This window comes from Gasterosteus aculeatus, chromosome 14 (assembly GCF_964276395.1).
Source record: "Gasterosteus aculeatus chromosome 14, fGasAcu3.hap1.1, whole genome shotgun sequence".
NCBI classification, from domain to species: Eukaryota; Metazoa; Chordata; class Actinopteri; order Perciformes; family Gasterosteidae; genus Gasterosteus; species Gasterosteus aculeatus.
This window is the reverse complement of record NC_135702.1, coordinates 3,665,419-3,692,773: the sequence shown is the minus strand read 5'-3', so window position 1 is coordinate 3,692,773 and position 27,355 is coordinate 3,665,419. Positions and strand designations below refer to the sequence as shown.

Sequence of the window (27,355 nt, the reverse complement as noted above, 5' to 3'; positions counted from 1 at the left end):
CCCGACAATCGTCGCCAACTCCACTCATCCATTTCGTCTGTTTCAGGGAAAACTCTGAGGTGTCTGTCTGCATCAGTTTAACGAAAGAAAAAAACTCCTTCCGTTGTTTTTTTTTTGTGGTAAAGATCAGGATATATTGTGGTCATGGGTGAGAAATAGCAACCGCCCTTTTGCCCAATAGTTTGAAAAGTGCAAAACTGCTTTCCGCTTATGAGGTCGCCCGAGCAGCTGTGCGTCGCATGTTAAAAAAGATCAGATTTGCACTAAAGGATTACACTTCTTTTCTAACGGGTTATGGAAATGTGCAGGGATGAATAGATTGCATTAAAGGTCTCCACAATCTTCCTCCCTTCGGGAAGCGTGTGTGTGTGAGCGAGAGTTGATAAGATGCATTTGCAGAGCCCGTGCACCACGAGCCTGTATATGTTACTTTGGAAAAAAAATTTAATTGCATTGTTAAAGTGGAATATAGATGCTAGATGGCTAAATGGTTCAACAGAAATGTTTATAGTAAATAAAATCAGATGATTATTGAATAAGAAAAGAGGCTCGTGAATAACTGAATGAAGGATTTCTTCGTAATGATAATGACAGGTTACTTAGACAATGTGCCACTGATGCGGTATTTAATGACTTTCTCTATTCAGTTTCTTAATGTGAGTCGGATTATTCCACATGCAACCATCAGCTGCTTCACAGCACATAACCGATAACTAATAATTTCTCATATTAGTTACTTTCCTTTTGTCCCCTCAAGTGAAATGGAACGTAATCTCACTGACTTTTTATTGGTGTGCCATTAGTATAGGATTGATTAGGTCATTATATAGATGTTCATTAGTTCCTGTATAATTTACCATAGAGAGAATCCTCCACGAGATTTATTTTCAAATTCAATCAACCTCTACATTAACAAAAAAAGCCACTTCTTTATTTGCCTTGTAGTCGTCGTTTGGAGGATCCGGGAATGTGTGTGAATGCTTTTCACAGCTCTGCATTAAGTTCTCCTTTCAGTGTCAGGGGGAAAAGCTTCGTTCTGATGAAAGATGTCTGCATTTATTCTGTCGCGGCCCCGTTGATTCACCCACTCAATACCTACAGTACATTCTTAATCTCCTCTATGTACCACTGATGAACTATGCGCAGGTTGTTTGGCTGCTCCCCCTTTTAACCGCCCCCCCCCCCTCCTCCCCCATCCTCCCCCCTCCATCATTCCGCCAGTCTCAGTCCCTTCATTTAGCAGTCTGCAGGCCCCGTTAAATGATTAGTAAGCCCAGGAGTGAATGTATGCAAATCCTCTTCCACTCCGCCGGCTTAGTGAGCAGCAAGGTTTAAACACACCTCGTCCCCGTCACAGACACACACACACACACACACACACACACACACACACACACACTGTAAGGTGTTCACGAAAGCAAGCAGCTGTATTCCAGGACAGAGTTCCCACAATCCAAACATTGTTCTGCAGTCTACACTCATTCTCATTCTAAAGGAGTGCACGTGCACGTTGCGGCGTCCGTCTTCTCAGACTGGGTTCTGCTTACAAGGTCCAACCAATAGGAGAAATAAAAAAGCCCAAATATTGTAATACAGTGTAAATCCTGTGTGTTGGCGGAGCACGTGGAGTCAGATTAGGACCAGACAAACACCGCCAAGCAGCCACGGCCGCCGCCAACAAGACGCCCCTCAGATATTGCCGTGTCACCGTGGGTGCGTGTTTGTTTGTGAGCATTAGCAGGCTGCAGGGGGGGGGAGGGGGGGGGCGGTGAACACGCAGAAGCTCTGGTACGTGCCGCTCGGTGGGATGCGAGGACTTTGTCACGTTGCAGCTTCAACACACAACCCTCCTTGTTCTGCTTGAATGTCTCCATGAGTGTTCTAATTTATTGTGGCCTAAAATGCGCCTACCTGCAGTCTTCACCGTGTCGGCGCGTTCACTGCGGGGGGGGGCGGTCTGTGTCGGTTTAGCAACGGTCGCTCTGTAGCTCCTCTGTGTGCTGAAAGCACGGACAGCTGCGAACAGAACAGACCCGAGAGACTGCTCATTAGAATTCAGCACGCCCTTTCCCAAATATCCCTCCATCACTTTCTCCCCTGCCTTCTTGCTGTCGTACACATTGGAAGAGAATGCTTCGAGCAAAGGAGTGAACTATTGGCCAGACATCATCACAATGTCTGTGTGAGCTGCATACACAGCCGGGGCACGCTCACTGACGTGCTTCTAGTTCGGCTCTTTTTGTCATCAATACCTTCACGAGCAAATGTAACGCTGCAAAAGTTGGAATCAAAAGCAAAACCTACGTCGGCGGGGTTTTCAAATTTTCACGTTGTTTATTCGTGGTGGCTCTGGTGTGTAAAATGGCAGCTTTTGAATTAATATATCAATTTACTGGTATAAGATATATTCTCTTCAAGTGCTGGTGAGGTAGAGGTGAAGGGAGAATAAATACTGAACTTAGATTTCAAATATTTTTCTTAATTGTTAACCGGAACGATCTTTCAGATTTTTACTCCCACTGGTTTAAAATTCAGATTAAAATAGATTTTCTTCCAGTCCAGTTGATGCTATTGAAACAGTGTCATAACAAGCAAGAAAAGCATCTAGAAGTCTCCGTCACGCACACATTCTCATCCACGGCCTCCCGACAGCATGCTCGGATACAAAACACGCACTGATACATGAACGTTTCCTTCATCCCTTTTTAAGTAGGCAGTTTTGTGTTCCCACGGTTATGTGTGTGCGCGCGTGTTGGCCAGTTAGCCGCGTGGTTTACGGTCATGGAACAACGTGCTCTCCTGGAGCAGATGGAAAGCCCCGTCGTTCATAACTACTCGGCTTTTATCCGTGCAGGACAACACGCCGGGACGCATGTAGGAGCACGAGCAGCACACATGCGAGGCGTGTTATGTTCAAACCTCGTATACCAACACACACATATCCAACTGCTTATGGTAATGCCTGCTTCTGTGCGCATTTGATTGAAATAGTCTTTCTATTGTTTTTCTTCTGTATTCGGAGGAGGAGGAAACTATCTCTGGGAAGACACATTGAGCCCGTCATAACCCATTGCACTGAGAGATACATTTGAGATGCACAGACGCCGGTTCGGATCCGTCTATGTCCGTGTGCAGCCACGTGTGTAGGGGCTCGTAGTTTATGTGCGCCGGCTGCGTTTATCTCCAAACGATGGTTTTACATTAGAGCTTAGAAAATGTGCTGCGGCCCCTTTTTACATTTCTCTGTTGTTTCAACAGAGACCAAAAACCGCTGACACACTGTGCGTATTTCTGCATGCGTGTCTGTGTGTGTGTGTGTGTTTGTGCGCATGTGCTTGCATGCCTGATTGCACATGTGACTTGAACAAACGCCAACACTGGTGGCCCTGTCTGTTTGTCCCACGCAGACATTCTGTGAGTGTGTGCCCAGCTCCTCCCAGCTCAAACATCGCTGGTCAGACTCAGAAACTGCCAGAGAGACTCCGGCCAAGGTAAGGCCCTCCACCCACAGCATGCTGCGCACGTGGACACGCAGGCAGATCGGCACGCACGCACACACACACGCGCACACAGACAAGAGCACAGGCTTTTGCATTCTGGGCTTTTTTATTCTATGAAAAGAAACTATATGGTGTCGTCCTTTTCATTCCGATAGACTTAATAAACTGGACAACCGTTTGTTCAATTTAAGTAGCTCTGTGTCATGACCCGGCTCGAAGGGGATGACAAACACGGGAGAGACACAATGCAAAGGTGATTTCCAAATATATTTATTTAAGTAAAGTAACTAATCCAAAAGTAAAACAACTATGAGGTGTGTACGTCAGTAGTTTCAGTCATGTCAGTGTGGGTGCTTGATCATGTCGGAGGAATGTTGTGAACCTAAATTAAACGTCAAAAGACACAAAACAAAGGTGCGGACGCTGGCCAGGGAAAACCAGCGACCCTGGCAGGCAGGAACCATGAGCTCTTATACTGCCAGAACGCCCCAGCTGCTCCCAATCCAGTTGATGGCATTACCTCTGGGAAAGACAGTGACGTCATGACATGAGCCAATAGGCAGGGCCGTCACACCCCCCCCCATAAGATCGGTGTCCCAAAGGGAACACCGACACACTACAACAAATAAAGCAGGACTAGTCCCCCTAGAAAAACACTAAAACGAAACTTAAACAATGCTAATAAAAAATAAGCAACTGACCAGAAAAACAAAAATAACCGAATTACTACAAAAAATTTATAAACAAGAAACCCATCACCCTGCCCATGTTCCGCCCCTTCCCCACCTGTCCTCAGCAACTCTGGTACCTGAGAAGCAATTTAAGACAACAGGCACAGCAAGAACAAGTCACGAGCAACATGAAATGGCATAACTCAAATGTAGACCTCCCTTTTCCGAAACACTAATTCAAGGCAACGGAGCACGTGACAACGCATCTGCAACTGTATTATCGGACCCTTTGATATGCCGAATGTCAAGATCATATCCCTGCAGAAACAGAGCCCATCTCATCAATCTCTGATTCGGACATCGCAATGAACGAAGAAAGGTCAGAGGATTATGATCTGTATACACAACAAGTGGTGCACAACCCCCCACATACACTTCAAAATGTTGCAACGCCCAAACCAACGCTAATGCTTCCTTCTCGATAACAGAATAATTAAACTGGTAACCATTGAATTTCCTAGAAAAGAAGCTCACTGGTCTCATTACCCCCTGGTCATCTCCTTGCATCAAGACGGCGCCTGCTCCCACCTGGCTGGCATCAACCTGGAGCAAAAAGGTCCGATCAAAACGCGGTGCTGCCAGAACAGGAGAAGAGCATAGCACAGTTTTAACGTTATCAAAGGCCTGTTGACACTCCACAGACCACACAAACTTTACTCTGGTCTTCAGCAGCTCAGTAAGAGGAAACACCACAGTGGAAAAATTTCTACAAAAAATCCTATAGTATCCCACCAGGCCCAGAAACCGCTGCAGCTCTTTTTTGGTGGTGGGCCGTGGAAATTTTTCGATGGCCATAACCTTAACCTGGACTGGGGCTACACGACCTTGCCCAACTACCCGCCCCAGATAAGTAACAGTGGCCCTAGCAAACTCGCACTTTGCTAAATTAATGGTGAGTCGCGCTTCTTCCAAGCGCTCAAACAGCGCCCGAATGCGCTGCAAATGGGAGTGCCACGTGTCACTATAAATCACCAGATCATCCAAATAAACCGAACATCCCTCCAGCCCGGACACAACTCTGTTCATTAATCGCTGGAACGTAGCGGGAGCGTTTCTTAGTCCGAATGGCATGACAGTATACGAATACAGACCCGTTGGTGTAATAAATGCCGAGATCTCCTGAGCCCGCTTGGACAGAGGTACCTGCCAATATCCCTTGAGCAGATCAAATTTACTCACAAACTTGGCGGCACCAACACTGTCAACACAGTCCTCCATTCGCGGCAAAGGGAAAGAATCTGGCTTTGTAACCGAATTTACCTTTCTCATATCTGTACAAAACCGCGGCGTTTTATCCTGCTTCGGTACCAAAATACACGGAGATGCCCAACTGGCATTGGACGGTACAGCAATATTGTTTTCGACCATGTATTTTACTTCAGAGTCCAGATGTTGACGCTTCTCTGGTGACATACGATAGAAACGTTGTTTTATCGGCTGTGCATCTCCCACCTCAATATCGTGCTCCACCCAATCGGTGCGCGAAGGGACATCGCCGAACAGACAGGGAAACTTGCGCACCAAATTAGTGAGCTCACAACGTTTAGACTCCGGTAAATGAGAGAGCAGCCTATCCAAGTTACTCAGAGATTCTGAATTTTTTAAGCGACCACACAGCAGACTGTCATCCGGCTCAGGCACCCCATCCTCATGTATCAGAGCCATTGAACCCACGGCCAGAGCTGGACAAACCCCTTCCTCGGTCTGTCCTGACCCCATACCACGGCTGTAAAACGGTTTCAACAAATTCACGTGACAAAGCTGTTTGGACTTCCTCCGCCCCGGTGTCGCAATAAAGTAGTTCAAATCCGTGATTTTCTCAATTACCGTATATGGACCAGTGTACTTGGCCTGGAAGGGCGAACCTACAATAGGCATCAATGCCAGGACTTGGTCCCCCGGACTGAACTCGCGCCGCTCTGTATGGCGGTCATAATTCCCCTTCATTTTGCTCTGAGACCTTTGCAATTTATCGCGTGCTCTACCACCTGCCACGAACAATCGATGCCGAAACCCGTTCACAAAATCGATCAAGTTCTTGGGCGGCTCAGCATCGACCCAATCATCTTTTAACACCGCCAAAGGGCCCCGCACCACATGCCCAAAAACTAGGTCATTTGGACTGAAACCAGTGCCCTCTTGTACGGCCTCCCTCGCAGCCAACATAAGCCATGGGAGCCCCTCTTCCCAGTCTCGATCCAGCTCAGTGCAATAAGCACGCAGGAGAGATTTGAGAGTCTGATGAAATCTCTCCAACGCACCCTGACTCTGCGCATGATAAGCAGATGACTGATTGTGTTTGATGCGCAAACATTTCAACACTTGACCAAACATATGAGAGGAAAAATTTGACCCTTGGTCACTTTGGATAATCTTCGGGATACCGAAAACCGAAATAAACTGAGTCAGAGCCCGCACCACTGCTTTAGTTGTAATGGACCTTAGCGGGTATGCAGCCGGATACCTGGTACTTTGGCACATCACTGTCAATAAATACTTACTGCCAGATTTAGCACACGGCAACGGGCCGACGCAGTCCACAATCAAATATTCAAAAGGTTGGCTTATGGCAGGGATCGGTTGTAGAGGAGCAGACTTCACACGCTGATTTGGTTTTCCCGTCAATTGACACACCTGACATGTTTTAATATATACAGCAACATCTCTTTTCACGCGCGGCCAAAAGAAATGTTTCAAGATGTTTAGATATGTCTTCCTGACCCCAAAATGCCCACTCTCGTCGTGCGCTATTTTAAGCACCAAAGGACGAAATTTAGCCGGCACGACCAACTGGAAAATAGCATCCCCTACACAGTCACTATTCACCCCAATCCATTTCCTAAACAGCAGGCCGTTGCGCAGAAAATAGCCGCTGGCTGCACTTTTTATCTCCGCAGCCGACAACACACGTTCGAACAATTCTTTTAGGGAGAGATCACCGATTTGCTCCTGCAACAACTCGCTCTGTGGCACCGACAGTGGAAAATTGGACAAGGACAGAGTCTCAAAATCCGCATCACCACGCTCCTCATCGGTTAACCCAGGCTCAGCCTTACTCATTGCGCGTGTAACCACACAGGCTGGAAAATCCTCAGGTATCTCAATGGAGCTACAGTCAGGCGTAGTACTAACTGGACAGTGTGTAACAACAGGTGCGGGAGGAACATCATCCCAGATGCGGCCGCCAGCCAAGCCATTTCCCAAAATGAACTGAACCCCCTCGATAGGAAACGCCGGCCGCACTCCCACAGCTACCTCCCCCTGTATTAGCTCACAATCCAGAACCACCCTATGCACAGGCACAGGTAACACAGTCAACCCCATCCCCCGACTGAGGATACGGTCCCCGCTGTCAGTTTCTACGGACAACGGCAGGACGGACTCGATCATATAGGAATCATATGCCCCCGTGTCCCTCAATATCGTAACCGGGACTTTAACATCGCTACCCCCAAGCGACACAAAACCACTTCTGATAAAAGGAGCATATGCCTCCAGAACATCCGGCTCAGAACATCCGACTGACGCACAGCCGGTAACTACCGGAACAGCAGCCGCAGCCGGCTTAACATTAGGATGGCCCCCTCTATGTTTAGACAACCCTGGACAATCCGCCTTCCAATGACCCTTTTCATGACAGTAATTACAGCTTCTACTGCTGTCAAAATTTCTCCGTGAGTGAGACTCGAATCTAACAAAGCCAGGCTTCCTCGAACGCATCTGGTCAGCCGCTACGGTGCTTCGACTGTGTTCACCCCAGCCAGCATCATCGCGGTTGGGCGTGCGCTCTCTCACACCATCCTTATGAAGCAGCACATACTCATCTGCTGACACAGCAGCCTCTGCAGCGGAGGCAACCTTATGTTCATTAATGTAGGTTGCAATCCGACCAGGCAACCTGTTTTTAAACTGCTCCAAAATGACTAATTCACACAAATCATCAAAAGTAGTGATCTCAAGCGCAGCCAGCCAACGTTTAAAATGAGTTGTTAAATCGCGAACAAATTCAACATACGTTTGGCCACTTCTCTTCTCCCAAGCCCGGAACCGTTGGCGATACGCCTCCGGCACCAACTCATAAGCCTTCAGCACGGCAGATTTTATTTTAACATAGCTACCGCTATCAGCCGTGCTCAAAGACGAGTATGCCCCCTGCGCCTTACCGGTGAGTACGCACTGGAGCAGCAGAGCACAGTCTCCATCCGACCAGCCCCTCGCCGTGGAAACACGCTCAAACATCACAAAAAACGAGTCAGGATCCTTCTCATTGAATGGTGGCAACAACCGCAAGTTGTTTATGTCGAAGGGCCGCGCACCGACCCCAGACAGCTGCCGACCTTCACTCTCACCAGCCCACTTATTGTCCTTACCTAGGGACAGACGATAGCTCTCCAGCTCCATCCTTGCCTTCTCGGTCTGCTGGTGGATCATCTCCAGCTCAATTTGTTTTTTAGCTTCTAACTCACACTTGAGTTTTTCATGCTCCATCTGCAACAGGAGAAGCTCTTTCTGTTGCTCAAAAGTCAACCCCTGAGTTTGTGCAGGAACGCATACGACCGGTGGAGACCGGCCAGACGTAAGAACTCCCAGTTCACAAAGTTTTAATTTCAAAGCAGCTTTAATATCGTCTTTACGCCTCCTATCCATCCCAACTACTGAATAATGCTCAGCCAATTCCAATAACTGCTTCTTAGTACAGCTCTCCAAGGCCTCTTCTGACGGGGCTGCCGTGAACGCCTCATATTCAGCCATCGCAACATCAATAGTTTACCCAGAACAGGCAAACAACACCAATCTATGCCAACAGGACCAGCAAGACAGCGAGGTATCCCCGTGCGCACCAAGATCTCGGTTTGGAGTTTCCCCGCTATCTAACATTAACCCCCTTATCTAAGCTCCCGGCTAGTCTTCATGCAGCGGGCAGTGGTGGGTATTTATGCACCAGAGACCGCTGCCCCGGGGGAGCAACTAGCAAGCCAGCAACTCTCCCAAAGACACGGATATGCTCCCAAGACAAAGCTTTAACCACTATGCCACCACAACACTACCACGAACCCACGCAACGATCCTAAAAGAGGAACGCTACCAAACCTACAAGGGAAAACTCCGCTCCAGACTTTGATCTCCAGGTACGCTAAGAACACTCACACTTGTCTCCCCGGACGTTGGCATAAACTTAAACAACCGACCCCAAAATAAAACAAGCTCCTCCTGACCCCGCTGAAGGTAAAGGAATCCACACAAACCGATATATAGACAGACTGTGCCAAATCCGATGCTCTCCCTGATCAGTCAGCCCACACGCACTGTAAACTCTCCCCTAATTTACTACGAATACAACCAAATGTTTTACACTCTAGGCAAACTAACCAACGCAACAAGCACGCTCTATCGCAACTTTCCACGTGTGCGCAACCACCGGCACCGACTACAAAAATCCGTACTTAAAACACCATTGCAGCCAGGCCTACCAAATCACAAGCTCAAGTAACTAAATTTAAACACACTCGACTAAATTGCGCAGACGAACGGCCGGACGAGCCCCCATTTTGTCATGACCCGGCTCGAAGGGGATGACAAACACGGGAGAGACACAATGCAAAGGTGATTTCCAAATATATTTATTTAAGTAAAGTAACTAATCCAAAAGTAAAACAACTATGAGGTGTGTACGTCAGTAGTTTCAGTCATGTCAGTGTGGGTGCTTGATCATGTCGGAGGAATGTTGTGAACCTAAATTAAACGTCAAAAGACACAAAACAAAGGTGCGGACGCTGGCCAGGGAAAACCAGCGACCCTGGCAGGCAGGAACCATGAGCTCTTATACTGCCAGAACGCCCCAGCTGCTCCCAATCCAGTTGATGGCATTACCTCTGGGAAAGACAGTGACGTCATGACATGAGCCAATAGGCAGGGCCGTCACACTCTGCCACCGACACTTATTTTTGTTATCAATTACAAACAAAGTTGTAGACGGTATTAGGCCCTCGCCGGAGGCATCGTGGAAACGTCCCGCTGCAGGGTGTCGGAGGTAGCTGCAGCACGCGTTGGGTAACGGTGGGAAAGTCTTATTCAAGCTGCAGGTAAATGAAACATCAAGTGGGACCGGCCCAAAAAAAAGAATTGTTTGTTTTGCATCGGCCCTGCCAATATTTGTGCCAATTTAGCATTCAAAGAGCCGTATGTCTTTTTATGTGGCATCAATGTGAAATTCTCCCTTTGTATAAGTCTGCATACATGTGCGTGTGTACATTTGCGTTTCAAGGGGTGAAAGGGAGTGCGTGAGCGAAAGAAACGGTAAGAGCAGCTCGTTTCCCGCTTATCTAATGAGCACACAAAGCCATTTGTTTGCCAGTATTCCTGTGTGGGTGGACAACATATTTTTCAAATAAAAGGATTCTCTCTCATTCTCGGCCTCTCCCTTTCAATTCACCCTTCCAAATTCCCCTGTTGTCCCAAATCCTGCGCCGTGGCACGAGTAGAGACACGAGAGGATGTGAAAGTCAGCCGCTAATTACAGAGAGCGCTCCTGCTGCTAGTTTGAAAGGCTCATTTTACCCCAAAAACAGCATCAGTCTTTAGAGGCTGCGTGTGCACCAGTCAGTGCTCCTGATCTCACTGCAGCGCCGGAGTTCACAGGCTTTTGAGCGGGTTGAAGGTTGCATTTTAATTGACCATCTTTAAAATATCGTCAGGTGTATTTCTTTTCCCCTTTAAGTCGTCTGACCTCATGTTCGCCTCGCCTCAAAATAAAACTTTTTTTCCTGTGTTCTGCCTCGGGGCCGGTTATTTGTTACCTTACATTTCTGGCTGTACCTTAAACCAATTTTAGAAACAGTTTTATATTTCTTGGCTTTAAATGTTGACATCTGAGGACCATTATGTTCCCGTTGTATCGCGTCTGCGAATGGTTTTCTTACACGCCCGGCTGCTGTAGGTATATCTTTGTGAGTTTCTCGCTGCCGGCACAGAGGGGGGGTTGCCGTATATCTTCTCTGGGTTAAGTCAACAATCGGTGTGCTTTCATTGAATATTTAGCGCGGTGCCAATGATGGCCCGCTGGCGGTAGAGCTCAGTAAAACTGCTCTGATGTTACACTGCAGCCATTCCGCAGCATGAGACCATGACACACAATATGCACAGCACTAACCCCCCCGCACCCCCACATACGCATCCGAACACGTAGCCGAGGCCTCGACACAATCATTCAGCTGCACCTGCAGTCACAAACACACAAGGCGGGAAAAACAGGACTAAAAAACAGTGTTTGACTTGCAAAGAGAGACTTCATCAAGCCGTCATGGTCTGCAGCTTAAGTCAGAGCGGGGTGATGTGCAGCAATACTTCCCTGTAGCGGTTTTCTGTGATGATGTATTGTGGTAAAGAAAAAAACAGGGAAGAAGTCATAACATTTCTGATGAAGTAACCCTTGTGCAATATGTGCATGCCTGCATCGGGCAGAAAGGGCTGTGTGCAAATGATGTAGGTCTGTGTGCGCAGTCGCCAACCCATTCGGACAAATAGAGCCCGGGGGCGGTTTGCAGTGACGGTGCTGATACGTCAGCGGTGCTCACGAAACAGCGGTCATAGAACGTGGCCCCTGCAGAAAAACATAATGCATTAATTTAATCAATAATGTACTAAGTAGATTATACCGAATGGAATTAAATGAAAAAAAGGAATCAAGTGAAACACAGCTTTTATTTCTTTTTCTAAACATGAAAAGCTACCAGATGTATGTAATGTGTTCCTCGCTGAGTCCATGTTTGCTTGTTGATGGCTTGAGGGTGTGAATGTTATAGGATTGCAGCAGATTTGGCTCCCTGACTTGGGGGCCCCGGATGTGGCTCCCTATGTGAGTTTCAAAAATGGGCCCCTGGTTAGAACAACCTCGAGGCCTCAAATGGAACCTTTATTTTGCCCCATCACCATGTGGGCTGAACGTTTGAGAGCTCATGACGTAGTATGCCGTGCACAGGGCGTATATCTCAGCCCGGGGAAGTTAGAACTTTTTATCGTGGGTAAACGCGGTGGATAGGAGTATGTCCTGGACAACACAATTGATTTTCTTCACATCAAGGAAACCATAAACTTCTCTTGTGAAGCAGACCATTAGCTGTCTATATTAATGGGCTTCAGTCTGCTCCTGCAAACAATTTACATATTAATGACCTTGCACTCACATTTCCACATACAAAAAGACAACAAACACCTGCCCACATATTCTCTAAAGAGAACATCCTCCATTGCAGAAAATCACTCGCTGATTCATATGGAGGAAGATGTGGGGGGGGGGCAGTAATTTTTAATCATGCATCGGTGGGCCATACTGCACTCTCCTTCCTTCTGCTCGTTCCCTGGACCTGAGTGGGAAAATGGATCATCAAAAAGCCATCGCACGGGCCTTTATCGTCCGGTTAATGGAGACCATGTTACTGGTAGAGGTCTGCCTTTGTCCTCTAAGAGGTTCTACTGCTCATTCATTTAAATTCTATTGGCTGTCCGGGTCTCTTTTTTCTTACGTTCTATTCCTGGCTGATGCTGTTTTCAGGTTTTTATTAGTTTTTATTAGGAAAACCAGAGGGTTGTCTCAGACTAGCATCCTCTCTCCCCTGCTCCTCTAATGATATACGGCGGGTTTTGATTCCCGAGACTGTTGGCAGTTGTTGTGTCGCCACATTAATCATTCACAGCAACATTCTCTCAAATAAAATACGTCTATATTGATGTGTGAATGTCATTCTTTTAAGAAAAGAGGCAAGTTCAAGCAGCGGTGATGCTAACAACCTTTTCTCTTCCCTCTTTCCTTTCCTACTTACAGAGGATGAGCTGCAGCTACCTGCTTTGCACCATCCTGCTCTTCGTGGCCGTCTTGTTGGCCGTCACTGTGACCGGCACCATCCTTTTTATGAATCACTACCAGGCCCCGCCCATGTCCGACGGCCTACCGCACATCTCCACCAATCAGGACGAAGCCAACGCGCTGGTGACCGTGGAGAGAGGCGACGGCTCTCGTATCAACATCTTCATCGACCCCAACTGCCCCGACTACAACAGTAACTTTCTGCGCCTGGAGGGCGTCCAGACGTCCCTGCTGCACTCGCTCACCGACCACGACTCCGACCTGAAGTCCGTGAAAGGCCAGGATCGGGCGCTTCTCGTCAGTCTGGCCGAGGAGGTGGCCAAGCTGTCGGCCCACGCGGGGCAACTGAAAATGGACTACGAATCGTTACGCAGGGGGCAAGGCAGCCTGGGGCAAGACCTCAACACGCTGCAGACGGAGCAGGGACGCCTCATACAGGTGATTTTTATATCATATAAATCTTCAGAGGATGGAGTCTACATGTTTAAATATTGTGCCTCATATGTACGTATGTTTAGCGACAGAATATTCGATATGGGCCTAAAACGGTGGCCGTTGAATACATTAAAGGTGGTTTTTATGATTTAATGAATTAGCAGAAGCCTTCTCGCTTTGCCATATAAAGTGGTGAAATGTAATACTCAATTTCTACTGTGATCAAAACTGTGCAGAATACTGCAAAACAATCTGGAATGGTGAACATGTGGTGATGAGTGGAGCTCGTCCGTGATTTCAATGCACCTCCTCGAAACCACCGGTAACCAAATAAGCTCCATTTATGGATGTATGAAAAAGATTGCATCGCGTTCATTTGTTTCTTATTTTGACATTCTATGATTGACCGTAAACCTGATTGGTTGAGTGGTAAAAACAGATTCAATTCAATTCAATTAATTTTATTTTGTATAGCCCATGATCGCAAATTACAAATTTGCCTCAGAGGGCTTTACAGTCTGTACACATACAACATCCTCTGTCCCGAAACCCACCATCGGCACAGGAAAAACTCCCCAAAGAATGAAAAAACCCTTCCAAGAGGGAAAAAAGAAAAGAAACCTTAGGCAGAACGTCAGAGGAGGATGGACAGACTAAAACAGATGAAGTGAGCACAGCACAGATGGGATCAAGGGCCGGACTGTGAAACCCCTCTTCGACGCGTATCGATTGAGAAACCACATTGAGATGTGTGGCGGCTCCTTGGACTCCACGTCGGTCGGATTTAGTCGCTTCCTTTTCCCGACTGCAAAATCCAAACATCATTTACTCACGCAACGCCAACCCAAACATGTTAATGTTTACTTGCAGTTCACCGACCCGGTAGCAAGTAGATTGAAGTGCAGATAAAGCGCATGTTCTTCTGAGTGTTTGAAGACGAGGTCACGCCCATCAAGATTGACACAACAGAACAACTTGTGCATTAAGTCAAAATAAAGGATCTCTAGATGTGTAAGACTCCACTTGATTACACTTGATTAGTCCCCCTTTAGTTTCGCTCTGTCGACTTTGATTTATTGACCGTGCGTTTTCCTAAATGTGAGTTGAAAGTCTCCGCACCACATGCTCTTTTCATTTCGGCCCATCAGGCTAATTTCCCCTTTTCTGCAGCAAACACATTCCGTAGCTGCCAGCGACACGGCTCAAACCACCGAGTGCCTCCTGCCTCCGCCAGTCCTCGCTCTTTAGCTCCCGCTTCAACGTTGTTTAGAAATCACCGGAAAGCTCCACTGGACTGCTTTGCACTGCCTCTCTGGGCCGAGAAGCCATGCGTGCTGATTGGAGGCCTTTGCCGTTAATGCCGCGTAGGTGGCACGGCGCAGCGGGCACCGGGGCTAAGTGGAGGCGGTGCATGGCAGGACAGACACTTTGGGTGATTGATTTTTTTTCCCCCCCCTTTCTGGACGGCGGAGCGCGCGGCGTGCACATCCGCTGTTTTTGAACCTGACGCGATGGTGTGACCGAGTGATCTACGAGCCACCTGTGGCCGGCGTTTCTGATTTATACGACGACACGCAGCCGACTGTGCCGGTGTCAGTAATGGCTCTGCGTGTCCCCCCCCTGCAGATCGCTTTATCCCTCGCCGTAAAGAGGAGAAACCTTTCACATGCCCTCAAGGAGATAAGCACCAGCATCTTTTCACCGTGAGCACTTCAGCAACCTCAGATAGAAAAGCACACGGGTTTTTTTTGCATTCACACTAAACAGCATTGATGGGACCAGTGACCCAATGGGAAGGGAGCCATGCATTTAACTGCACAGCGTTCGACAAGTTGCAGCTTGTTGCTACGCTTCCATGCCGCCTTGAGTGTGCTTTCTCCTCCTTCAGTTACCCCTGAATATTACAGGCCCAGGAATTGAGCCCCGGGGGTCTCTTCACGGCTTAATCTCCTCACAGCATCGCCCATCATTTCCAGCTGCAACGTGAACCGATGGAGGACCAAAACAGATGGTCTGCTATTTTTCTCTGATTCAGCATTGTTTAGTGCCTTCATTAGTGCCTTCTCTGTGCTGAAAATCTTTTTATATTTGGAAGGTAATTAGCGGAATTACCCCGCACACACCCACCCACACACACAGTCACTCTGACACCTCTGTGTAGTCATCACCTGTGGATAACGAATGAGGCGAAAAAAAAGACATTACGCTGTCACCACTTAACAAAGAAACTACCGGACGTTTGTCTTGCCTCACTGTCAGTTTCATGTCAAATCAAAAAAGTGGCCTCAGCATCACGCTTCCGATCCAAACACCCTCACATTTGCTGTCAAATCTTAATACCGTGTTCTCGTCGCAGTTGACGGCACCGGTAACGAGTACAAGCTCTCCTCATAAACCGCGTTGAAGGAAGTGCTCATGTATTTGTTTGGCTGTGACCAGCAGCAGCCTTCATTAAAAGGAAGCGTACGTGATCACTTCCTGAGAAGCCGAATCCAACAGACATGAAGTGTAGTTCACACATTCATCTGACTTGACATTCAGTTTTGCACAATGTCTTTAGAAGAAAAAAAAGAAAGAAGAAGAAGTCTGCGAGGGCTGCAGAGAAGAGCATGACTTACTGATTTCCTTCGACCGCAGGTCACAGTTTAAACCGAATTTTGTGCCTGTGGAATATTAATGCGTTTGAGCAGTGACGCCCACAACCTTTTGTGCGGATCGAGGTTCCAACCCTCTGCCGCCGTAGAATACAAAACCATATCGCCTCAAGATGTTGGCTCTGGTGGGCACATAGTCCTTTGAGGATTTGAGCAAAAAAAAAAAAAAAAGTGAATTCACAAAGTGCTTGTTGCAGCGTTTCACCCGGGGATGTGATACAAACAACTTGAAACCCCCCGATGAGAGTGGATAGTGATTCAAGTCACTGAAACCAATTCCAATGCGACAAATGGGGAGCTTCAAAGACATCCCAATTAAGGGAATTACAGAAAAATATATAATTAAGCCTTATGCTTACCACATGAGCAATATCCTTCCGAGGTATTCAACATAATGTTATTATGGAATCAAAATAAGACGATTCAAGGACAAACCGATATGTCAAAACTATGACAGAAGTCTGTTGCTAAACCGAACAGGCCTGATTGTTAATAAGCGAGCAGAGACCTTAAACTGTCACATCCTTTGTTCCTGAATAATGATTTAATTACACAGCTGGAACCTTTGCCCCCTTCCCATCCAACCGCACATGGACAGAATCAAAAGCCTGATCAGAGGCCACAGACTTTCTGTGTGATGTGACACAGATTTGCTACGAAAACATTCCCTTTATGTGCGAAGGTTCTGTCAATCATGGGGAACGGGTTTTATTCATCGTGTTCATGCTTCAGAGGAGTCATTGGCAACCCACGTGAAAAACAATTAGCCTTTCAGATGTATGTATGGGAAACACAGCCGCTGTGGACATGTGGTGTTGAAATATTTTAATAAATATCTGCATCTGGTATCGGTTCCTCGGGTCTATATGTGAAGTGTCGGAATGGCTCCAATGCGCTTGAGGCTTTAAATCATTTTCAAGAGCTCCCCGTCTCAGGAGGAGCGAGTGGGCGACTCCTCGGCCGTCCTCTCGCTCGCCTCCGGTCGAGCGTCAGCGAGGTGAAGATGTGTCGCTGGGCAGATGGTGACTGAGTGACTTTATTTAACCCTGCCGATTCCAGCCTTTCACCTCCCCGGTGCTTTGGTGGCTTTAACTGTCTCGGCTGTGGTTAAGGACAACAAAAACATATCCTTTTGTTGTGCGATTCCAATGATTCGATCGTGTCCAATTTACTGAAGTTCCGACTCATTAGACATGAAACTGGATTTGAGCCACAGTTACAAGCCGAGAGCTTGGTTTTGAGTGCAGTTGCACCACATGTGTCTGTGCGAGTCGTGTTGAGATTTAAAAAGGACTTTAAAACTCTATCAACGGTTAAATTTAGTCGCTTCCATCCATCTACCGCTGATGTGTGAAGCGTTTCTCACAAAAAGACTGATTCTGTGCTCCAATGGAACGGCTTCCTAATGAGAGCTAATTACATCATGATGCTAATTGATGTTGTGCTGTTTCAGCCAAGGCTTAAAATGAAGGCTTTTGTTTCTGCCTTTAATAGAAATCACACAATGCAACGTGTTCCTTAAAGAAGTCACGACACTGAAGCAAACTCATTTACCAAATAATGTTAAATTGTTGCGTTTTCTCTTCATGCGTTCTGCCTGTAGCTGCTGAGCCCGGTGGCCGTTCCTTTAGCATACGCATGCGTGTGGTTTCCTCGGTACTTGCATGTGGGGAACCCACATGTGCTGTTGTTCTTCACGACTGTGAGCGTGGGTTAAAGCCCCAGTGCCCATGAAATATGATTGCTGTGCAGCTCGCTGGGCCTCAGAGGTGCGTTGCATAGTTATTGAGGCCAGGGAAAAGCCATCGGGGTTACTTTCTAATGCAATTTTAACACCTGAAAATAGCTGTCTAGCTGCACAGACACAGTTTTGGTAGGACACCCTGAACCCCTTTATAACTGACTGTAAAAGCCGGTATGTCTTGGTGTGCAAGTGCATGTTTATATACTGGTGATAAAGTAGAGGAAAGGGGAAAAATAAGGGAGCGAGAGAGAGACGGTGGCTGTGTTTGAGCATAAGAAAGAGCTAGAACATTTCTCAAAGCAGCAAAAGTACAGTGTGTGTGTGTGTGTGTGTGTGTGTGTGTGTGTGTGTGTGTGTGTGTGTGTGTGTGTACACATGCGGCGCCCCGGCAGCTGGCCGCTGGCGAACTGGGGCAATATGTGAAAAACATACCGTTCGGCAATGAGCAGCACATAAAGGGCTGCAGGAGAGAAGGTGTCCACGGTAGATCAGAGAGGTTACCCTGCTCTCTGCCAGGCCCAGCACCTACATCCATCACCAGGCTTCCCATAAGGCCTACCAGAGTGCATTATGGGAGAGGGCACCGAATGGCATCTTTGCTACGCTGTTTATTTCGGTAATTCTAAAGATCCAGTGAGGACGATGCCGTTTCAGTGCTTGAACACAGTAGGATTTAGCCCATTTACTACAAATACAATATACACTATATGTTCATCTATATGTTCCATTTCCTCTAGAATACAAACACTTTTTTGGATAGACTTCCCCTTTTCAAAGTTGAAAACCTCTGTGAAAACTGCCCCTGCTGGTGTGTTCGAGGTTGGCTGTTGCCAACTGTGTGAAGGTGATGTAATTCTGAAGAAATCAGAGGCAAACAAAAATGATGGGTTGCTTATCCTAAAAGTCATAATCCGTGAGCTTTCCATTCTGGTTGGATTTGTCGGCACCTGTTCTTGCTGGTGATGCCGCTGAGGAGTTTCTCGACAATACGCGGCGCCAGTCTTTCATTCCAAATGTACTTTGTGCAGCTACACTGTGGGAAATGCAACTGAGGAGGAACCAGCGACTCGTGCACGTCCTTCTTCTTTAAGCCATCGTGTAGTAATTTAAATTCACTAACCGTCCGGAAGGTTGTAAATACACGTAATTAGTCAGAAGCATTATGGGATTTAAACAGCGTGTAGAGCCATGTATAATTATCTGTAATATGTAGTAATGCGTCTGTGTGTGTGTGTGTGTTTTGCAGCTGCTGTCAGACAGTCAGATCAACGTGGTGAAGGTGGTGAACTCAGTGAGTGACGCTCTTAACGCCATGCAGAAGGAGAACGTGGGCCTGAAGGCGCGCGTCAAGGCCGACCTGCAGAGGGCGCCGGTCAGAGGGGCCCGCTTCAAGGGCTGCGCCAACGGTAAGAGGAAAGGAGGCGTGGCCGGACCGTCGGTACCCGTCTGATTTGTCCGTCTGATTTTCATCGTGTCCCTTCTGCGTACATTATTCATACCTCGCGAGCCGCCTCCGCGTTTGACCTTCTGGCACCGTATACCGACCTCTGTCGGGACCCCCGTCCCCGACTCCAAGGTTGTATTCCAGTGAGGTCCGTCGTCCATCTATTACATATTCATTCGACTCAACATCTCCCACTCACACGTTGGTGTTTCTCCCTGGGCTTCGTCTCCTGCACGTTATCCAGTGGCCTTGGTAGAGATGAAGAGATGGGGGGGTTTTTTTGTGTCTTTACTATGAGAAATAACTTGCACTGGGCCGTGTTTGCTGCGAGGCAGAGAAAGGCCCGAGGCATCGTCCCATTGGAAGGCTTTTATCCAGGCGCAGGGCACCCAAAGGCATCCCCCCCCCTGTTGGACTTCCCCTCGCAAAGGTAGCCTAGGCGACCGCTCATGTATGACACATGGCGTACAGTAGCACAGGGAGGGCAGCATGGGGAAGAAGTCTCATGAATCTGCTAACGGGGGGTGAGGGGGGTGGGGGGGGGTATGTAGCGCCAAGGAACTGAAGTGCTTCACCAGACTCACTGGGTGTTTTATTAATTAGTCGGCAATCTTAGAGAACAGTTTTGTGACCGTTTTAAATGTCTAATCTTTTATGTAAAGGAGTGTGAGTTTGTCATTTTTATGTATCTTCAGCCTTCTTGGTTATTGCTCTCATACGTAATTATGAATGATTCAATGTATCTGATCTGTTGAGGATTTCAGATTTGATCAGGTATCAATTAAATGTTCATTATTTAATTATGCGTCACCTAATCTCAAGTCTACCTGAAAGCTGATCCTAACCAAAGAAACCTTAATACCAAAAATTAATTAACATCGCATTGAAAAATCTGCTTAAGCAATATAAACTTACCTACTGAGTGATTAGAAAAGGCAAAAACACGGGCCTCTCCTGCCTGACATTTCTTTTTTTCAGTCTTTCCTAGAACTTGTGTTTCACAGAGTCTTAAGCCTGACACGCGCTTTTCCAGAAGCAGATTATCTGAAGCAACCAGTAAACAGTCCCTGAAAATCTACCAGAATCAATGGTGTCAGTACATTTTTAAGACGTTATCAGAATAATAACTCGCGGCTGGTGTTGGCCACAGCATTATTGAGTCAATTCTTCAGCTACGTGAGGAGAGCAACAACAACTCTAAAAAAAAAAAAACATGATGCAATAGGATGTGAAGTGTCATACTGCATTGCATTTGATTAAAAATGCGTTTGTCTTTTACGGTACGCCACAGAGGGAAACGTTCACTGTTCATAGTCGGGGATGTTTGTGTGTCGGCTGCGTGTTTCATTTCAAAATCCATTCCTGTCCAACGTGCCAAAGTCCGCAGCCAGTACGATGTGGGAATGACAATGTGGGAATGACGATGAGGTCAGCACTGTCGTCGCTGCTGGAGTGTGACTCACCGGCTCGTCGCGCTGTCATCATTTCATACCGACGGCCCTGTAAAAAGAGCCGTCTGTTTCCCTCAGCGTCTCATCATTATTCATATTTTATCCTCATGAGTTTAAATTAATAGGTGTAAGAAGTTTTTACAAAGCCATTTATTTTAGTTTAAAACAAAATAAAAATGCACATTATTACTGAAATATATGAAAGGCCGACCGACCGGCGCTGAGGTTCAGCACCACGGACAGCACCACACATGAGCTCCGCTTGGAAAGCCTCAAGCACACAGTCCATTAAATACGTCTACGTGTTATATGTCAGGTGGTCGTTTCAATATTTGATGCCGGTTTCTTGCCTACGCGCTTTAAGTTCGTGACACATCCACACACGTCTTCCCGCCTGCCTGTGGATATTTAAAGTAGTCATCGCTGTTTGCATTGGATTCCCATAAGAGCATATTAGATTTTCAAAGTTGTGTGAATCCAAACCTGACAGCAGCTCTGGCGGTAGCAGGATTTCAGGAGTTTCAGGAGTCCTACTTTTTACTTGATACTCGCTGTGCTGTTTGTACAAGTAACACGCCATTCCTGTTATTGTTACTGCTGCTGCCAGATTAGTTCTAAAGTTCTGTGAGTGGTTTGCATTTCAAAACGAGGGAGCGAAAGACAGAGCGCGCATGAAAAGGTTACGTGCAGGACACGTTAGTGGCTGCCACAGATGAGCCGCGTTGGAAGGAGATGAGAACGCGGGGGGCATTTAAATGAGTTCACTTCCTGCTGCGCAGGGCCTGTGGTGTCACACTGATTTACTTTGAAGGGTTTATGCAACTCGGGGATTGTGTCACCAAAAAGATGAGATTCAGGAAATGTGCCCTCCTGGTCCAAACAAGCCAGTTGCCAGAAAAAAATTTTGGGACACCGGAACCTTTTTGCAAGACACGCAGATAGGTTGAATGTCAAAAAATAACACCCTTGATAATTATTAGTAGTGAGACAGACCACAAAACTCATAGTTTGGATCTTATCAAAGACAAAATATCTATCTTTAACATCTGGTTGTTAACTAATCCTACAGTACGATCCTGCTAATAAGTATTGAATGTGCATCCGAACTGTAGCTTATCACGCCGTGCCACACAACGCCACTGTCATGCAAAAAAAAAAACATTGTTTGGACAACAATTATTACTTTAAAAACACATCAGTGAGCCGCACCTCCGCGTCGGCTGACATTTCCCTTCATTGCCGTCTGCAGGAGTCTCTCGAGTCCCTCCCACGTGAGGCTGCAACCAAATCCACGGCCGAAAATAGATCACAAATGCAATTCTGTTTGTTACAAAGTATTGTGAGGCGGACGCATTGTTGCCTTTGGTCTCTTTCAATGGATTTCTTGACGCCAAGAAAAATATAGAAAACACAAGGAGGGGGACCCAAAGGTGACGGAGATCTTCTTTAGTGTTAAATTGTGTGCGCACAGACAGAGTATCAGTGCTGCGATGAGAGGGGTCCTCTAAAGAAAAGACAATCTCTGCTGCAATGGATCATTAAGCTGAAAGACTTTAAAAAGACTCCTTGTTGCAGACGACCAACTTCTTAAATAATGATGACATTCTTATTTCAATGTCCCACGGAACCCCGGGAGCTCCAGTTTCCTGTAATGAAAAGGAGAACTGGGAAATGTTACCATTTATGTGTGATGATGAGGATGAAAGTCAGAGCGCAGCAGTCGGGGTACGGAAAAGCTTCGGGGAGACCAAACGCTCCACATCGTGTAGTGAGTGAACAAAAAATCTTTCATGACTTCTCCAAGAACTCCACGAGCTGTTTTAGACTCATGGGTTTGACCCCTGCGAGAGCTCTGCATGCATAATCTATGACATTGTCCCTCCGGGGGGAGTCGATTTTTGGTACCTTGTGCAGAAAACTGGTTCCTCAGTCGCAGACGAGGTGCTGCCGCTCTGCTCTGCAGTGGCTCACAAGTTCCCCGACGCCAACTTCTCCTCGCTTCTCTTTTTCAGTCTCTTATATGCCCCCCCCCCGCCCCCCGGCCCCCCCTCCCTTTTGCCTGTGCGGCATCGCTCAAATCTCTCCGTCTCACTGAGCCGCGCTTCTCCTCCTCCAACTTCCATAGTGTACTTTATCTCAATTCCCTGTCTTCTTCGCGGCGCCACGTCTGCGCCCCCCCCCCCCCACCCCCCGCTTCCTCGCTGTCTTCGCTCACCCTTTTCACCTCTCCTCCTCTGCCACGCCGTGTCGCCTCTCACCCATCTCGCCGTGCACACGTCTTCTCCGGTGTCTCGGCCGTCCCCCACCTCCACAGCGCTCGTTCCGTCCCGCTTCCAGAGCAAAGAGCCTCGAACGGCTGAGTGGGGGACAACATATTGAGGTTTCAAAAGTGTGACCTTTGTGTGTGTGTGTGTGTGTGTGTGTGTGTGTGTGTGTGTTCCTCAGTTCTTCTGGATCTGATCTATCTCGTGTGTCTCTCACCTCCCCCCCAGGCTCGCGTCCGCGCGACTGCGGCGATCTGTACGCCAGTGGTCAGAGGGAGGACGGCATCTACTCGGTGTTCCCGCTTCACTACCCGGCGGGCTTCCAGGTCTACTGCGACATGACCACGGACGGAGGCGGCTGGACGGTGAGTCAGAGGGAAACGCGCTTGTGTAATAAGACACACACACACACACACACACACACACACACACAATCAGAAGCATTCACTCGGTGGCTGCGTCCTCGTAAAACGAAGGCCGCTTCCTGATATCTGCTATTATTCACTTCACAAACGATTCACTGAGCATGAACGCAAGGCAACATATTCAGTTTTCTTTTTTTTTTTTACTGGGCTCCTGCTGTGATTATAGTTGTACTCTTGTGTATCGACCTAAAAAGGTCTCATCAAAGTTTCACACACGGGGGGAGATCTTAGGCACAAAGCATTCTACTCGTTTTTTTCTGTTTAGTTTTTTTTCCTCTTAAAAAACAAATTAGTCACGTCTAAGTGAGCCAGTCATCAGTCAGCCTGCTGAAAGGCAAGCGAGTAGAAAGGAACGAGACGACGGCAGTTAAGTGAATGGCGCCATGATCGCAAATGTACAGATTTTAGTGTAAGCTGTTGTTGTATCCGTGACAACTGGAAAAAAAATAAAGTAAACCATGAAAATGTAATGGTGGTGCAGCCGAAACGTGTACACGGCTCACGTAAACACAGCGTATTCCACCGCAGCTGTTATTGGGCCTTTAAACTAAAAAGAACTAAACTAAGCTGGTGCACGTCTGCCCTGTTTATGTTTGGTTTTGTAAATTCCAGTTTGAGAGGATTTCACCTCTCGAATGGCAACAGAGAAAAAGCCACTGTGAGTTTCTTCTGGTGTGTTTTTCTTTTTCCTCCTTGATCAAACATCTGTCGGTTGTCTGGCCTTGCTAAAGCAAACCGAGCGGTTTCAGAGAGACCGTACAGTGGAAGCGCCGTCTCTTTGGGGAATGACAGACAGCGAGGTGAACAAACATTGACACTGACTTGTTTGAAGTTATATTTGGAAGTGTGGCTTGGATGTGTTTGGCTGTTCGTGTGTGCACACTTGACACAAACACACACACACACACACACACACACACACACAGCATCCTACTGGTGAGAGCCATTTACTTCCCTTTGTTCGGAGGTACACCGTAGCAGTCCTCTGGGAAAGAACAGCAGTTCTTAATAGAGAACTAAGGCCTCGTAATGCTTTAACAGTTTTCAGCTACATGAATCCATCACAACTGCCGTCTCTTTTTTTTCTTCTCCTGGTGCATTTATTGAGACATCCGGGCGCTGTGGATGCTGTTTAAGTCTTCAGGGATTGATTTGTAAGATACTGTTATATCATTATTTAATATCCTCGGTTTCTTTCATGTAACACAATGACGCAAATTGCACAAATGTGCTTTTAGAGAACAAATACACGCTGCATTAAGTTCAAGCGTCGGATCTATCTGCTTTTGCACGTGAAAAAGGTGTAAAACTGTCTCCATATTTTCAAAATGAACATTTTGTTCCTGTCAGCCGTGTGAGCAACCTCCGGCTGCACATTCCTGCACACGTATTCTACCAAAAGAAACGTCCGCCGTGGTAACTTCTACATAAATACATGGGAAATATGTTCTCGCCCCGCTTTGCCTCGCACACCAGCTACAAACACACTCAGCACGCGTGAAACTCAAAGTCATGGCGTGTGGTCGCCTGTGCGCCTGTGAATCGGTGACTAACTGTGCGAGATGGGCAAGGTCGTCCCCTGGCATCGTGAAATAAAACAAGACTGTCACATTGACAGAGTGCTTAGCACAGCAGGATGGAATCGAGTTACGTGGCAGACTGTCCGCGGCTAAATGCTGGCGTGTCCGTCTGTGCATGAATTACCCGGTTGTGCTAAAACGCGTGCGTCCGTACGGAAATAGCTCGGGGGTGTGATCGTGCTTTTTGTGCTCTTCTCACATTGTTTTTATAGAAAAGAAGAAGAAAAAAAAATCTAAAAGCGCTAATGTTACTGATGGCGCCCCGTGTGGCGTCGGGCTGACGGGGGATCACGCTCGAGCCTCATTAAGAGATCAACGCGGCGCGAGCCAACAGGGACAGGTACGGAGACGGGGGCCCGTGGTGAGTTGCGGGCTTGCTGCCTGTTTGACGGCTGGGTTTAAATAAGAAATGAGCCATATGCTGCCACCTCATTAGCATGCTTTGACACGACGCAGAAAGTCTGAGGGAGGCGCAGGTTGCTTTGGAAGACGCGATGGTTCAGAGAGCGCAGAGGAAACGAGGAGGAGAGGCCCTGAGGAAAAAAAAAAGAAAAGAAAAGATGTGTTGAGACAAAGAGAGAAATAATTTAAACAAAATAAGGGAAAAGCAATTATTTTTCTTCATTTCTACGTTGGCTTGCGGCCTTCAATTACATCTCTCTGTTCCATTGTATTTGCAGTTGAAAGGTAAAAGCCCTCAGGGAGCATATTTGTTTATTTACATCGCTCAGCATCCAAATCAACCAGACAACACCAAAGCTTTGTTTTTCACGAATGGGTTTGTTAATGTGATGGTTTGCGGGCCGGTAGTATCGATGACCAACAAGGTGTGCTTTATTTTGAAGGAAAGGTCCCAAAAGGCAAACTTATTTTACTTAGGTAATTAAGGTATTAAACATAGAGCTCGGCACGATGCCCAATCCGACAGTCCAAACCAACCCAGCTATTAAAACCTGGCAATGTGGGTACGAGACTCCACTCTGAATAACAAAACCGCTTGTTTTCACCCACTCCTCTATACTATACATACGCCAGTGCATGTTTCTGCATCAATGATGCATAGAAATGTCAGTAATCTTTGCTGAATGGTTTTAAGTAGTGAGATCCGAGCGTTCCCTCATGGGTTGACAGAGAAGAAGCGGTGGCCGTGTACCGCGCCTGTCAGCTTCTTTCAGAGGAAAAGGGACGTGAGAGGTGTTGCAGAGTCGAGGTATGCAACAGACAGACCTTCAGTAATAAGTAAGCTGCTGTATAAATGCATCGGCAATACAGCCTCCAAAAGGTGCACAGTGACTCAAAGATCACATATACATTGCATTCTTTCCCTTTCGGATGTGAGGAAGCTTTGCGAAAATGAACACAAGGAAGAAACGGATGTTTCTAAGAAACTCTGCTGTCTTTTGTAGCTATAGATACTTCGAGCCCAGAGCCAGGTGTTTTTTTTTTTATAGGGCCCCGGCCAACTGGCAGTTATATAGACACAGAGGAGATAAACAAGGCAGCATGCACTAAAACACGGAGACGCTACGATCCCCTTCTTTTTTCAGGACCACGGATAGCGCCGCTCGGCCGAAACACTTTATAAACTTCAATATTTAATAGGAAATAACCACGCAAACGCAGGAAGTACGGTCAGCAAAGAAATAAATAAGCTGCAGAACAAAACTACTTCTCAAACTAAGAAAAGGTTCTTCTTCGATGAGTTTCTTCGCCATCAGCTGCGGAGACTCTTCTCTGGTATCTTTGAGGGGGGCGTCATATATATGTATATATATATATATTTTTTTTTAATTTTGGGTATTACTACATTTCTGTTAGTGAAGTAAGGGAGGGGATACATTTTATCTCAACTGGCAATTAAAACAATACTGCTAATGTGGGGATTTAAATACCAGAACGCTACATGTATAAATATATACAGTACATTCCGTTCAAAGTAGTGTTCATTTTTTTGAGAGAGGATAAAGGGGTTCATTTCATTTGAATACAGTCCAAGTCCATATTCAAATATGTCCTTTGGTGTCCACTGAGAACTAACAGTAGATGTGCCCCAAGATCCTCAAATCACAAATACAAACTGTTTAGTTTATTGGTCCATACCAAAGAAATGCCTCTAAAACCCAAGAAGCACGTCCATGTGCAGCAGATGTGTGGACACATGCGCTCACACACACACGCGTGTACTGAAATATGTATAAACACGAGCCCTTCACTCAAATAAAGTAATCCTTCGGGCATGTGGTCACCCTGTTTTGGCAAATTCC

The 27,355-nt window shown here is 46.9% G+C and overlaps 1 protein-coding gene across 2 annotated transcripts in view; it reads left to right on the top strand.

The window, feature by feature from the left end:
- fibcd1b (fibrinogen C domain containing 1b) overlaps positions 1 to 27,355 on the top strand; it is a 76,653-nt gene that overhangs the window by 16,738 nt on the left and 32,560 nt on the right. The window contains exons 2-5 of one of the 2 annotated variants that reach the window (XM_040197672.2): positions 3,408 to 3,491; positions 13,053 to 13,532; positions 19,174 to 19,333; positions 23,315 to 23,451. In XM_040197672.2, the coding sequence (XP_040053606.1) occupies positions 3,408 to 3,491; positions 13,053 to 13,532; positions 19,174 to 19,333; positions 23,315 to 23,451 (861 nt within the window). The remainder of the gene's footprint in view (positions 1 to 3,407; positions 3,492 to 13,052; positions 13,533 to 19,173; positions 19,334 to 23,314; positions 23,452 to 27,355) is intronic. The other variant, XM_040197673.2, reaches the window with a different exon arrangement.